Source organism: Camelus bactrianus, chromosome 2, assembly GCF_048773025.1.
Source record: "Camelus bactrianus isolate YW-2024 breed Bactrian camel chromosome 2, ASM4877302v1, whole genome shotgun sequence".
NCBI classification, from domain to species: Eukaryota; Metazoa; Chordata; class Mammalia; order Artiodactyla; family Camelidae; genus Camelus; species Camelus bactrianus.
Genome location: NC_133540.1, coordinates 136,498,670 through 136,511,180, shown reverse-complemented (window position 1 = coordinate 136,511,180; position 12,511 = coordinate 136,498,670). Strand labels below are relative to the sequence as shown.

Genomic DNA, 12,511 nt, shown 5'->3' with positions numbered 1-12,511 from the left:
TTTCAAATTGTAGGCCTAGTTTTTATATTCAGGATAGGCATGGTATTTGGGACCTGAAGAAATAGAAAAATGACCATGAATTCATGTTGAAAGGTGAATTTATTTGAGGCTGCCCTAACATGTTTGGTTTTTTTTAGTGCTAAAATCACTGTAACTGTTCATGTTTGAAAACCTGAAAGTTTGAAATGGTAATTGCAGCAAGGGTGTAGTTTGTCCCCACTGCCTTGTCCCAAATGGTGCAAGTCTGGGGTGACAGGCTGGCAAGGCACGTGTGTCCACCCCCCTTTTCTCTCCCCAGCCCCGGAAAGGGCAGCTATGTTGGTTGGAGCCAGTGGGTGAGCCTTCAGCCCTGCAAAGCCTCTCGAACGGCTGGAAAGCCCAGTAGAAAGCACAGCAGATAGAGAGGAGTAAAGCAATGAGAGGAAACTAGGGCAGAAAAGACCGAGACTTTGGCTAACTCACGCATTTTAACAGTCAGCGAAGGCTTAGAAAGCCCAAGTAAGGGGAGAACAGCAAAATGAAAAAGTGTTTCCGAGAGAGACAAACGAAGGTCACTGTCTGGTTGCTGTGAAGAACTTCTGTAAAAATTACCAACAGGAAGGGGGCTCAGGAGAATAACACACATTCCTAGAGAAGGAAGTGCCAAAGGAAAGAGAAGGAAAATGCTCAGTTCTGCTAGAAATTAGGGAACTTCAACTAAATAACAGCACGCAATTTCATAACTAATGAGGTACAGAAACCAAAGGAAGGGATAAAGTCTCGGTGAGCACTGGAGGGTCCTAGGACCACACGCTGGCACAGCCTTTTTGGAAGATACCTGGAATTGTACCTCAAAGGCTGTAAAATTATTTTTCCTCTGGCTAAATAATTCCTGTGGTGAATTTCTCCCCAGTATTAACTGTATTAGCAAACCCTTGGCAACCACAGTGACCACAGGTAGCATTTTTGGGCGCCTGCTGTGTGCCCGCTCATTTCCTTTTCACAGCAGCCCTGAAGAGAGGATGATGGCCCATCCCTACTTAGGGTGAGGAGGCAGAGGGGAGTTAGGGCATCACCAAGAGTGAGAGGCCTTGCTGGGTGTCATGGCCAGAGCATGTGAGGGTGAGAGCGCTGAGGCGGCACAGGGACCACACTTCTTATTCTCCTGGGAAACTGACACACCACAGGAGGATCTGCTGATTTCCATCCCTAGATGCACTAAGGTGCATGCAGTGGTGCCCCCACAAGCCTTGCCCCCTCTCCAGGTCCGCATCTCGGTCTGGATCCCCTTCCAGCACACTGGACCCCAGCCCTTCCCACCAGTTTGTGAAGAGGCTGCAGTGTTCTCCACAGCAGAGCCTCCGTGAAATCCCCAAAGTCGCCTTCTCTGTTGTCATTTGTGACAGTTAGCAATCTGGGATTTGCATAAAGTGTACAGTTTACAGAGCAACAAGAAGTGGACCCAGCAGTGCCAGGCCCCAGTGTGGCCCCCATCCTCATCTGCCATCCTCAGGACTCATGTCCTGACACTGGCTACACCTTTCCTCTGCGTCTTCCCACACAGTTTTTCCTATCAGTGTGTACCCCTTGGCAGACTGTTGAGTGTTTGGGCTTTGTGAGTAGGGCTGCAGTGAATAAAACAGAAAAGACCATGCCTCCACAGTGAGGCGCCCCCGAGGTAGCAGGGGTGGTGGGCAAGGCTAGGTAGAGAGAGGGGACTGGCCTGCCCTGGACAGCTGTGTGCCCCACTGCCCCCCCAAAGTCTCCCGCCTGGGAGGGGGCATACACTTATGTGAGACCATCTGCGTTACGAGTGACTGGAAGAGGTTGGCAGCAGGGTGTGTGTGTCTCCCATGAGCAGGGTGAGCTGCCCAGAGCCTCTTCACCTGTCTGTGGGGAAAGTGGGGCTGCCCCAGAGAGGGCACCGGAGAGACAGCGGACACAGTTTTAAAGATGTCACCACGCTGGCCGGTGCAGAGCTGATGATGGCTGACACTTGAGAGCAAGCAGTGGAAGTGCAGGGGAATAGCCCTTTATTTGTTCCATTGGAAGAACTTGTTTGAATTTAAATAACCAACAGGTTCCTTTTTCACTTTTTAGGAAGATCAGCTCTTTTTAGCACAGTTCTTAGAAGGCACTTGGTGTAGATCCGTAACATCACTAGCCATAGTCGTTAGTAATTTGGGGCATTCTCCATTTCTTTTCAGCTCTGATCATAAAGCTGAGCTCTCTGTTCTGGCTGCACTTTCCCTCATCATGATTTTTGTGTTGGTTCAGAGGAGGTGCTCCCCTGCATCAAAAGTGGCCATGGCGTTTGGCCTGCTGGGCGTCTACTGCTACCGGGCAGCCATTGGAAATGTACTGTTCCCATGGCAACAAGACAACAAAGACATTTCAAAGTAAGTGTACTGGCAGATGTGAGCATTTGTCTTTAGATCTGGTCTAGCGTTTTATGTACTAAAAACTGCCGTTGCAGTCTTGAGAGCACTAGAGTTTAGTTTGCGTGAATTGTGATCTTGTCAGCAGTTACTATCTGACAACACCTCAGTGAACCAATTCTGTTAGCCGCCTTTTTTTGGTAGAAGACAGAGAAATAACTTAGGAGTAAGGTCACTGAGGTTTATGTTTTAAATAAGGAATTCTTTAAATATAAAGAATTTAAAGGATTCAGTTTTGCTCCATCAAGAAGTAGCAAGTAATGAGGATAATAAGGACTGGATGCCTCCTAGCTGTTGAGGGTGAAGCATGCCGGAAAACAGCTTTCCCAGGGTTTATGGTGAGTCCTGTAGGCAGGGGGCGGCTCTTGCTGACTGAATCAGGAATACCACTTTTTGCACTTTCTGCCTAAGTGGCCGCTTCTCTGTTTTTAATGGTGATGTGGGTTGGTGCAAGCAGAGGCCGTTCTGGAGGGCTGTTCATCAAATATGTTAAGAACCTTGAGTTTCTCCAACCCTCTGACTCAGGTATGCTTTTATAGAATTTATGTCAAAAAAACAACTAGAGGAGAGGCCAGACATGGGGATACAGGCGTGTTCTCTGAAGCGCTATTTACAGTTGCGCATAACAAAAAACACGTAAGTGGCCGACGGTGGTGGTTTCAGGTTACATTTAAGTCTTTAGTCCATTTTGAATTTATTTCTGTGCGTGGTTTGATTCTTCTGCATGTAGCTGTCCAGTTTTCCCAACACCATTTATTGAATAGGCGGTTTCTCCCCATTTTATTTGTTGTTCCTTTGTTGTAGTTTAACTGACCATGTAAGTGTGGGTTCATCTGAACTCTTCATTCTGTTCCATGAAGGGGTGTGTGTGTGTGTTTTGATTACTGCAGCTTTGTCTTATGGTTTAAAGTCAGGGAGTGTGATTCCTCCAGCTTTGTTCCTCTTTCTTTGATTGTTTTAGCTAATTGGGGTCTTTTGTGTTTCCCTACAAATTTTGAGATTGTTTGTTCTAGTTCCTTGAAAAATGCCATTGGTAATTTGATAGGGATTGCAGTAAGTCTGTAGATTGCCTTGGGTAGTGTGGTCATTTTAACAATATTGATTCTTCCGATTCATGAAGAGGGTGTGTCTTTCCATCTGTGTGTGTTGTCTCCAGTTTCTTCCATTGTGGCATCGTTTCCTAGTACAGGCCTTTCACCTCCTTGGTTACACTTATTCCTAGGTATTTTGTTCGTTTGGAGGTACTTGTCAGTGGGATTGTTTTCTTCATTTCTCTTTATGCTAGTTTGTTGTTAGTGTATAGAAATGCAGCCAATTTCTGTATATATTAATTTTGTATCCTGTAACTTTACTGAATTCATTGATGAGCTCTAGTAGTTTTATGGCGGTGTCTTTAAGATTCTCTACGTATAGTATTATGGAATCTGCAAACACTGACAGTTTTACTTCTTCCTTTCTAATTTGGTTTCCACCCCCCCTTTTTTTTTTTCTTATCTGTTTGTTGTGACTCGAACTTACAATACTATGTTGAATAAAAGTGGTGACAGTGGGCATCCTTGTTTTGTTTCTGATCTTAGGGGAATGCTTTCATCTTTTCACCATTGTGTGTGATATTAGCTGTGGGATTACCATATGTGACCTTTATTACGTTGAGGTATGTTTCCTCTGTGCCCACTTTCTGGAGAGTTTTTATCATAAATGAATGTTGAATTTTGTCAAGTGCATTTTCTGGGTCTACTGAGATGATCATGTGATTTTCATTTTTCAGTTTGTTAACGTGGCGTATCACTTTGATTTGTGGATATTGAACCATCCTTGCTTTCCTGGGATAAATCCCACTTCATCACAGTGTATGATCCTCTTAATGTATCGCTGAATTTGGTTTGCTAATATTTTATTGTAGGTTTTGCATCAATGTTCATCAGTGATATTGGCCTATACATTTTTTCTTTGTTTTTTATTTTATTATTTAAAAAAATTGTTTTGTATTGAAGTATACTCAGTTTACACTGTTGTGTCAATTTCTGGTGTAGCCTATAATTTTTTGTGTGATATCTTTGTCTAGTTTTGGTATGAGGGTGATAGTAGCCTTGTACAATGAGTTTGGAAGCATTCCTTCCTGTGCAATTTTCTGGAATAGTTTCAGAAGGATAGGTGTTAACTCTTCTCTGAATGTTTGGTATTGCTTTTCTAGAGAGAAAGAAAAGCAGGTGTCATCTGTGGAAGGGTCAGAGTGAGTTCTGAGGGCTATGATCAAGTCATATGGGTGGCCGAGGGGCACAAGGGCCTCACCTGGAAACAGGACGTGTCAACTGGTGTAGGGATTCAGGGTGATACTGAGAGCCTGGCTGAGGTGACAGCAGAGTGGCAGGACTTCACCTGAGGCAGGGAGGTCAGGTAGGGAGAGTGTGGTGGGGAGACATCTTGAAGGCTGTTCACTTCAGAGTCTGAGGCTCTGGACAGATGTCAAGGCTAGATGTCAGTGTGAGGGGGTTCAATATGGGGTGTTTGTTTAAATCTCAGAGTGTGGTATATGAGTAAATTCCTCTTTTCTCTCAGGTAGACACACCTAATTTCAGTGTCTCTCACTTACCTTTCGTGGATACAACGGCTTGTACCTCATTGGTGTCCAGAACGTAGGCAGTGCCCCGCTTCCCTAACCTGCACTGCTTGTTCTCACCCTCTTGTGAGATACTTCCATTCTAGGTTGAGCCTGGATCCAAGTCCATTCCAATTCTAGAACCATTCTGTTTCTAGATCCTCCCTGGTTCTGGATCTTCCCTGGTTCTAGATCGCCTGAAAGCTGCTTCTCTCCTGGCAGCCCCAGCTGCTGCTGTCCATGTGTGCTCTAGAGCCCTTTACGCTTAACTCTTGAGCTTCTTCTCCACCCTGAAGCCCGAGCCTGGCTTGAGGGGAGGCCCCGATTGGCAGCTCTCCATGTGCAGGCACAGCCAGCTGGCTGGGCCAGGAGGTGGGCCTGCTGAAGGCGAGGGGGACGCACGCTCTCCTGCTCTCCATCCACCCCACCCTGGCCCTTCCTCCATAGAAAGCCCAGCCTCCTTCCTCTTTGGAACTTCTCCCATTGCTTGGACCTTTGCTGGCTCCTCCTTCTGTAACCCCTGTGGGCCGTCCTTAGCACTCAGCACATCATGTCAGTCTCTGGTGTTCCCACACTGCCAGGCACATGAGAGAGTGTGTCCCACTGTTTACATTAAACTGACCATATTGAAAAAGGAATTTTTTAAAAATGCATAAACCATTTCCTAAGAAAATCTGATACAGGAAAATTCAGTTTTTGATACAGATACATTATTAGGGTGCTTATTTCATTTAAAATTTTATTTAGTTAGTATTACTTTTTTTGTATTACTTTAAATGATCAGCTTTTCTAGTATGTATAGAATGTTTGAGTTATGAAATTTATTTAAACATGTTTTAGGAATGTATGTGTTTCATAAGACAAAATTCTTTGGTATGGGTCGTAAATTGTATCCTCTACAGATGGGTGTAAATGAAGTGCTAACATACTTAATTCATACTAACATTTCACATTTACTCTGTGCCAGACACTTTACATTTGTTCTCTGTTTAATTCCCAGGATAGCCTTGTGAGGTGTAGGTACCATTTCTCTTCATTTTATGAGTAACAAAGCTGAGCATCAGAAGTTGTAATTAACTCACCCCCAGCAACAGAGTCAGCAAGGGGCAGAGCCCAGACCACCCTGGCCCTGCCTTCCTCCAGACCCCACAGTTTGGACTGCACCTCTGTATGTGTGTATCCGTATACACATGCGAGTACTTAACTTCAGTCTGCTCGGTTGTGAACATGCTTGGAAGTTCCTCACAGAGCTGGACCCTATCCTGCTGCAACAGTTTTTCAAATTAACTGTGTGAAGCAGGTGGACAGGGTTTTTGTCTCCGGTCTTGTACCCAGGTGATCCTTGGGCCAAATGAGCAAGATTTCCCGTAAGCCAGCTCTGTCAGAGAAGTGCGCACAGAGAGGGCCAGCCGCTCGGAGAAGGCAGGCCTGTCAGCCCCCAGCAGGGGTCTTGGGGGAGCTGATGTGCAGAGGCAGACACCCGTACGGCCAAAGAGTCCCTGGAGGGCAGGTGCTGAGGCTTGTATAGTCAGTTCAGTAGACACATGGTTTCAAGGGAAATTGTGGGTTTGAATTTTTCTAGTTGGTGCTAGTGAATCTAACTGTTTTGCTTTTTTAGGGGCATTACTGAAGCTCGTTTTGTTTATGTCTTTGTCCTTGGCATTCTGTTCACGGGCACCAAAGACTTGCTTAAATCTCAAGTCATCACCACGGACTCTGCAGCCAGGACCCTGGGCCTCTGGGAGGTGTACAGCGGCTTGGTGCTTCTGGCAGCGCTGCTCTTCCGACCACACAACCTCCCCGTCCTAGTGCTGAGCCTCCTGGTCCAGGCCATCCTGACCACATTCATCTGGAGGCCCCTGAGGCACGACGCAGCTGAGATCACCGTGATGCATTATTGGTTTGGTCAGGCATTCTTCTATTTTCAGGTAGGTGTTCGTGATCACTGCAGGTAGAAAACAACAATAACTCTTTATGTCCCTTGTCTTTAGTTTTCTTTGAGAAAATTTTACCGTAAGCTGGGAAGTTACAACGTCTGTCTAGTGAAGGAGCTGTCAGTGTGACGTGGTATATTATGCTTAAACCTCGCATATATTTCATAAGAAAAAGTACATTTACTCATTTAAGGCAGACGTCCTTGGTGACGACATGTAGTTGCTGTGCTGGGTCTGATTACACGGGCAGTCAGGGATGCACGTCATGTTTCCATGATTTATCGGAGGTGGATGATAACTGTGCTCTCGTCCTCCACCCCTGCCTGTCAGCACTGGGCACTGTTGGGTCTCCCCATTTGGTCATTAATCCCCCAGGGCCCTGTGGTTGTCACTTCTTCTCTTGAGTATTGAGGGTCCATCAGAGGCAAGTTCAAGGTACCTCCAGGGTAGACCTCAGTATGCACCTGTGTACTTGGAATGGCGCCTGGGAAGCTGGACAGAGTGTCCAGCTCCTGGCCTCAGAGGGACGCAGTTCCATCCAAGTCTTCCTGCATCACCACCCTGGTCAAGGGGCACTCATGAGGGTGGACACATGAGCTCTCTGCCAAGGAACTTTGCAAACCTCCTGAGCGTCTGTGTCTTCCCATCTCTACAATGAAGATCTGTCTTTCCTTTGTGTCACTGGCTCCTCCCTTCTCCTCCACTGAGACCCCTGAGGCTTACCTGGTTCAGTGTGTCTCCAGCTTGGCCCAGGGCCTTTTCCTCATCTCCTCCTCCCTGGTTTCCTGACACTCACCTCAGGTGCGTGGCTTTTCCTTCTGTTTCCTAAAGCCCAAGAGTGGGCGGGGGTGAAGTTCTAGAAGTCCGTAAGTGCAGGAGGGATCTGACCTGCCCCTGAGCCTCAGACCCCACTTTCCTTCCCTTTCACTGCAGCTGTAGCTCTCCCCTGACAGCCCACGTGCTCCTCTCTCCAGACGTGCGCTCCTGCAGCATCCAGGGTGGCAGTTCCCAGCAGAGCTGCAGGCAGGTTGTCCTGACCCTGGTGCTCAGCACCTCTGAGATAGGAGGCCTCTTGCAGGCATTTGCCGTGCCTCAGTTTCCTCGTCTGTAAAATTGGGTCATAAGCTCATAAGTAGTTCACCTTCTCCTCAGGGGCTGTGAGGGTTAGATGACCCAGCATGAGAAGCAGGAGGTAGCCCGTGCGCATAAGCTCTCAGCGCCAGCCGGCCTTGATCAGGACCCTGCCGAGAAGTCAGGGTTGGGGTCCGCGCAAACCTGGAGGGTGGCCCGCCTCCCTGGGGTCCAAGCTGCCCCTCACAGGAAGGCAGCCCCTCTGACAACCAGAGCGCCGGGACCACAAGTGCCATTCTTTGTGTGCCTCACGTGTTTTACCACTGAGAACACGGCTTTTTCTTAGCTATCAGAAGAAAGTTCGAAGGTCCCAGGCATCGCAGACGTGGGGAAATGCAGAGCATGCCCGGGGGTCCCAGAGCACCAGCTGGGAGCAGGAAGAAGACAAAGGAACCAGTGTGGACAGGGCGCCGAAGAGGCAGAGAGGGAGGAGACTGGGGGTCTGAGCACCTGTTCCGTGTGCGTCGGGGCCCCTGCATCAGTGACCACCAAGTGACATGCAGCCAAAGGAGGAGGTGGTGGGGTCTGGATTCATGTCCTGGGCCATCAGATAAAGAGTTCCAGGTCGGGAGGGCCTTCGCTGGGCCGGGACAGACATTTGTGCTGTCAGATTTGTAAATGTCATGTCTGAGGACAGGACACCAGTATCAAAGACTGGAAGTGGACCCCGCCCTTGGATTCAAACCCCCACCCTTCCTGTGCAGGACGAACTATCCTGTTCCTGGCCGGGCCTGGGCAGTGACCGCCAGGATCTTGAGTCTGACACATAAGCCAGACACCAAGCAGCCAGCCTGCCCTCCGCCACCCAGCAGCAGCGCCCACCCTCGAATGAGCCGTGTGGCAACGCCACCCTCAGCCCCCAGGGCCATGTGCAGCCTTCAGACAGTGTCCCTGAGGAGGGAGGTCAGGGTGTCTGTCTAAGTTAGATGAGCTGGGGAAAGTTTGAAATTATCCATAGTTGTTGTCTGCACACACATTTATATAGTTTCTCAAAGGTAAGGGACATTTCACTTGCTCCTCCACACTTGGGAGTAAGGCAGGCCGGTGGAGGGGCAGCTCATCCAGGGTCAACCCCAGACCAAGAGTGGATGGGCAGCTGGGGCTCCTGTGTGTCCACGTCACCATGATTGTGGCTCTCACGGTCGCTAGTGGCCATGTCATGACACTAGCTGGGTCAGCCGTGTTTCTTCCATGTGCAGGGAAACTCAAACAGCATCACCACCGTGGACATCTCGGCAGGCTTTGTGGGCCTGGACACCTACATGGAGATCCCAGCGGTGTTCTTGACAGCATTTGCGACGTACGCGGGGCCCGTGCTGTGGGCCAGCCACTTGGTGAACTTCCTGAGCTCAGAAACCAACAGGTGAAACTCTCCTTTGTCTTTAACGCAAACTCTGGTGGCAAGTGGACAGTTTGAAGAGCCACTCCTGTTCCAGAGACAGGATGTCTGAAACCCAAGGGCTCAAAGGTCTTTGTCATCACTTTCCTTTTCCTTAAATAAGAATGAACAGTCCACAGTGTGTGGGCCAGTTATGCGCCATCCCGGAGGAGGGGCTGCAGGTGGGAGTGACCACAGCCAGTGGAGACTGCCCATGCAAATAAGCAGAGCATGTTCCCGCTGAGGGTGAGGGCAGTGAGAGAGCCCAGGGGTAGGGCAGGCCATTTGGGGCTGCGGGTCCTCTGGGCACAGGAGAGCCGCAGCAGTCCTGTGACCACAGAGATGCCACCCATGGGCTCACTGCGGGGGTGGGGGGGCAGGGTGGCAGAACTGGAACTGGGCTTAACCAGAATCTGGGAGCGTGACCTCCGAGGGTCTGTGGGGTGGATAAGAGTGAAGGGTGCCTGGAACTTGCTGTCTTGAAATAGTCACCATCTCAGGAAGTTGCCTTAAAGAGTAGGTTAGATTTATGTCATGGTTTGTTGGTGGCTTGAAAGCAAAGGCAGTATGTTTGTGCACTCTGAGGGGTTGCTTCCATTTCAGGAAGGCTCTGCCTCCCTGTTTGCGTAGCACACACCCTGGAGCCAGTGTCCCCAGACCAGGCCAGGCAGACGAGGCGCCCGCTGGGCAGCATGTGCATCTCATCCTTGTGTGGCTTTCTTTTCTTTGTTTATATTTTATACTGTGTGTATAGTTCTTAAATAAATAACTATGTAAAATTTGGGGGTGCATTTTCGACAATATTTTACAGATTGTGGTGGCCCTGGAGAGTAACTGGAGCTGCCCATGTGCAGCTCTGACTCCTTAGCACCTCAGTGGCCACCAGACTGACCAGACCCAGACTTCAAGTGGCGGGGGAGGGGCGTGTTCCCAGGAGCAGGAACTGCCACAGCCATTTTCAGTATAGAAATGTGGTTACATATGTGTCCATGCCTTACACAGTAAGGAGGTGGCGTATGTATACTAATACATATTTCCCTTTTTGTTAACAGCAGTTCAGCACTGAGTCATGCTTGCTTCTGCTACGCATTGGTTTGTTCTTTTCCAGTTTCCGCATATATCATTTTGGTGACATCTCTGCGTTACCATTTATTTATATGGAGTGTGTTTTCTCCAAAACTTCTCTATGAGGGAATGCACCTGCTCGTCACAGCTGCTGTCTGTGTGTTCTTCACAGCCATGGACCGGACCAACACAAAGTCTTAGACTACACTACTGAGGCACTGGAAAAATAATTTAATTTTAAAGTCTACTGTTTATTTCATGGATTGGCATAATAAAAAAATCTTATTTAAATGCAAGATCATTCTAAAAAAAAGATGTAAATTCTACCATGTTGATGAATAGTTTCAATTTCTGTGATGACTGTACTTGAATTTAGATTAAATAGTAAGTGGTTTAATAAAAAGTCACTTAGTTTGGATACAAGTTATATTCCCCTGCTGACAATCACTCCAGAAACTTCTAAACTTTTAATTTTCTCAGGGTAGGTTATGATATGACCCAAATATATGTGTTTAAATAGAAGAAGACATTTCCAGGTTTGTCATGGTGCGTGTGAACTTCAGAGAGCCCGGGGGCTCTGTTGGCAGGAGGATGTCCTTCTGCCAAGGTTCACCTCGCAGAGCTCGGGGAGCCTTTTAATACCCTGGAAGCCACTGGGGTCCCCAGGAGCTTCGGTTTATGTGATTACTTCTGTCAGCATTGATGGCATTTAAAATTAAAACTAATTCTATGTACATATAAAATACATATTCATTTGAAATATACATTCATTTGAAAATAAAGATATAAACCCATTGCGTGTTAATATAACATTTTTAAGGGAAAAAAACCTTATATTTTCCAAAACAAAAGTATGTAGCTGGGAGGGTGGCATTGTTTTACATTTTTGCAAATCTGATGTCTGGCTTAACTGAAGACTGTTGGATTCTGCATTCAGTCCGTTGTGATGCGTGGGTGTGGTTAAAGTAGTCACAGATACGCAGTTGCTTTAATGTCCTTTTCTGATCATTGTGGATGTTCTTTTTTTTTGACACTGCACTAAAATTCAACAGGTGATGGTTTCTTCCAAGTTAGCTGGCAAAGAAAGAAACAAGTGCTTGTGAACAGATGAGACCTGCCGGGTCCACGCCTGCTACCAGACTGGCACCAGCCTCTTTCGCCAGTTTTGACAAGTGCTGTGGCAATACTATCACTAGGGGAAGCTGGGTGCATGGTATATGGAGCTGTAATATTTTTGCAACATCTTGTGAGATTTAAACTTTTCAAAATAAAAGTTATTTTACAAAAGAAAAGATTAGTCCTACTGTAGAATCTGAAACCGTATCAGTGATCTGTGCTCTGTGGCGTTCAATCCATTGATCTGTCTGCACTCTGAGTGGATCTTTTTCCCAGGTGTGGTCCTGTAACATCTGTGTTATCATTTGGAAAGTGACGATTCTCTGAGTTATGTAGCTCCTCCAGTGTTGACACTGTCCACTGTTCAGAACCAGAATTCACTTGTTACATCGTCAACAGTCTCATCAGAAAAGTCTGAGAATATTGGAAGCTCACAGTGGCAAATGCAAGTTTTCTAAGACTTTAACTTACATGTGAAAACTCAAATTTTATGATTGACAGTAAGTTCTGAGTGTTCTTTTTTTTCCTGGGACTGACAGTCTCACTTTGTTCATCTTGAAGATAATGTCTGCCACAGACCCAAACTCGAATAACCAGTTTGTCATTCTTTCAGGTACAGGTGCATTCGGGGACGGGGCTTTTTCTGGAGACAACCTCAGGTGTGGGGGCAGCACCGTGTGCACTCCCACCTCCCGCAGGGTTGCCCTGCTCATGCAGCACGTGCTGCAGGAACCTGGTGGTGAGGAGCCCAGTGACCACAGGGCATGACAGTTTGCCCCACTGTTTGTTGCTCTTCACGTGCTTGGCACCCAGTCTCAGGCAGCCTGTAGACAGTATTCAGAATGACCTCTGACCCTTCTTGCTGAGGTCC

The 12,511-nt window shown here is 47.5% G+C and overlaps 1 protein-coding gene across 5 annotated transcripts in view; it reads left to right on the top strand.

Annotated features, from left to right (window-relative positions):
• Nucleotides 1–11,318, top strand: part of PIGG (phosphatidylinositol glycan anchor biosynthesis class G (EMM blood group)) — a 28,069-nt gene extending 16,751 nt beyond the window's left edge. For 3 of the 5 annotated variants that reach the window (XM_010958694.3, XM_045519470.2, XM_045519471.2), the window contains 4 exons: nt 2,187–2,378; nt 6,635–6,944; nt 9,281–9,444; nt 10,512–11,318. In XM_010958694.3, coding sequence (XP_010956996.2) covers nt 2,187–2,378; nt 6,635–6,944; nt 9,281–9,444; nt 10,512–10,725 — 880 coding nt within the window. In that variant the 3' untranslated portion in view covers nt 10,726–11,318. Of the gene's footprint in view, nt 1–2,186; nt 2,379–6,634; nt 6,945–9,280; nt 9,445–10,511 lie in introns of those variants that run through there. The other 2 variants (XM_045519469.2, XR_006726357.2) reach the window with 2 other exon arrangements.
• Nucleotides 11,319–12,511: the final 1,193 nt, after the last annotated feature.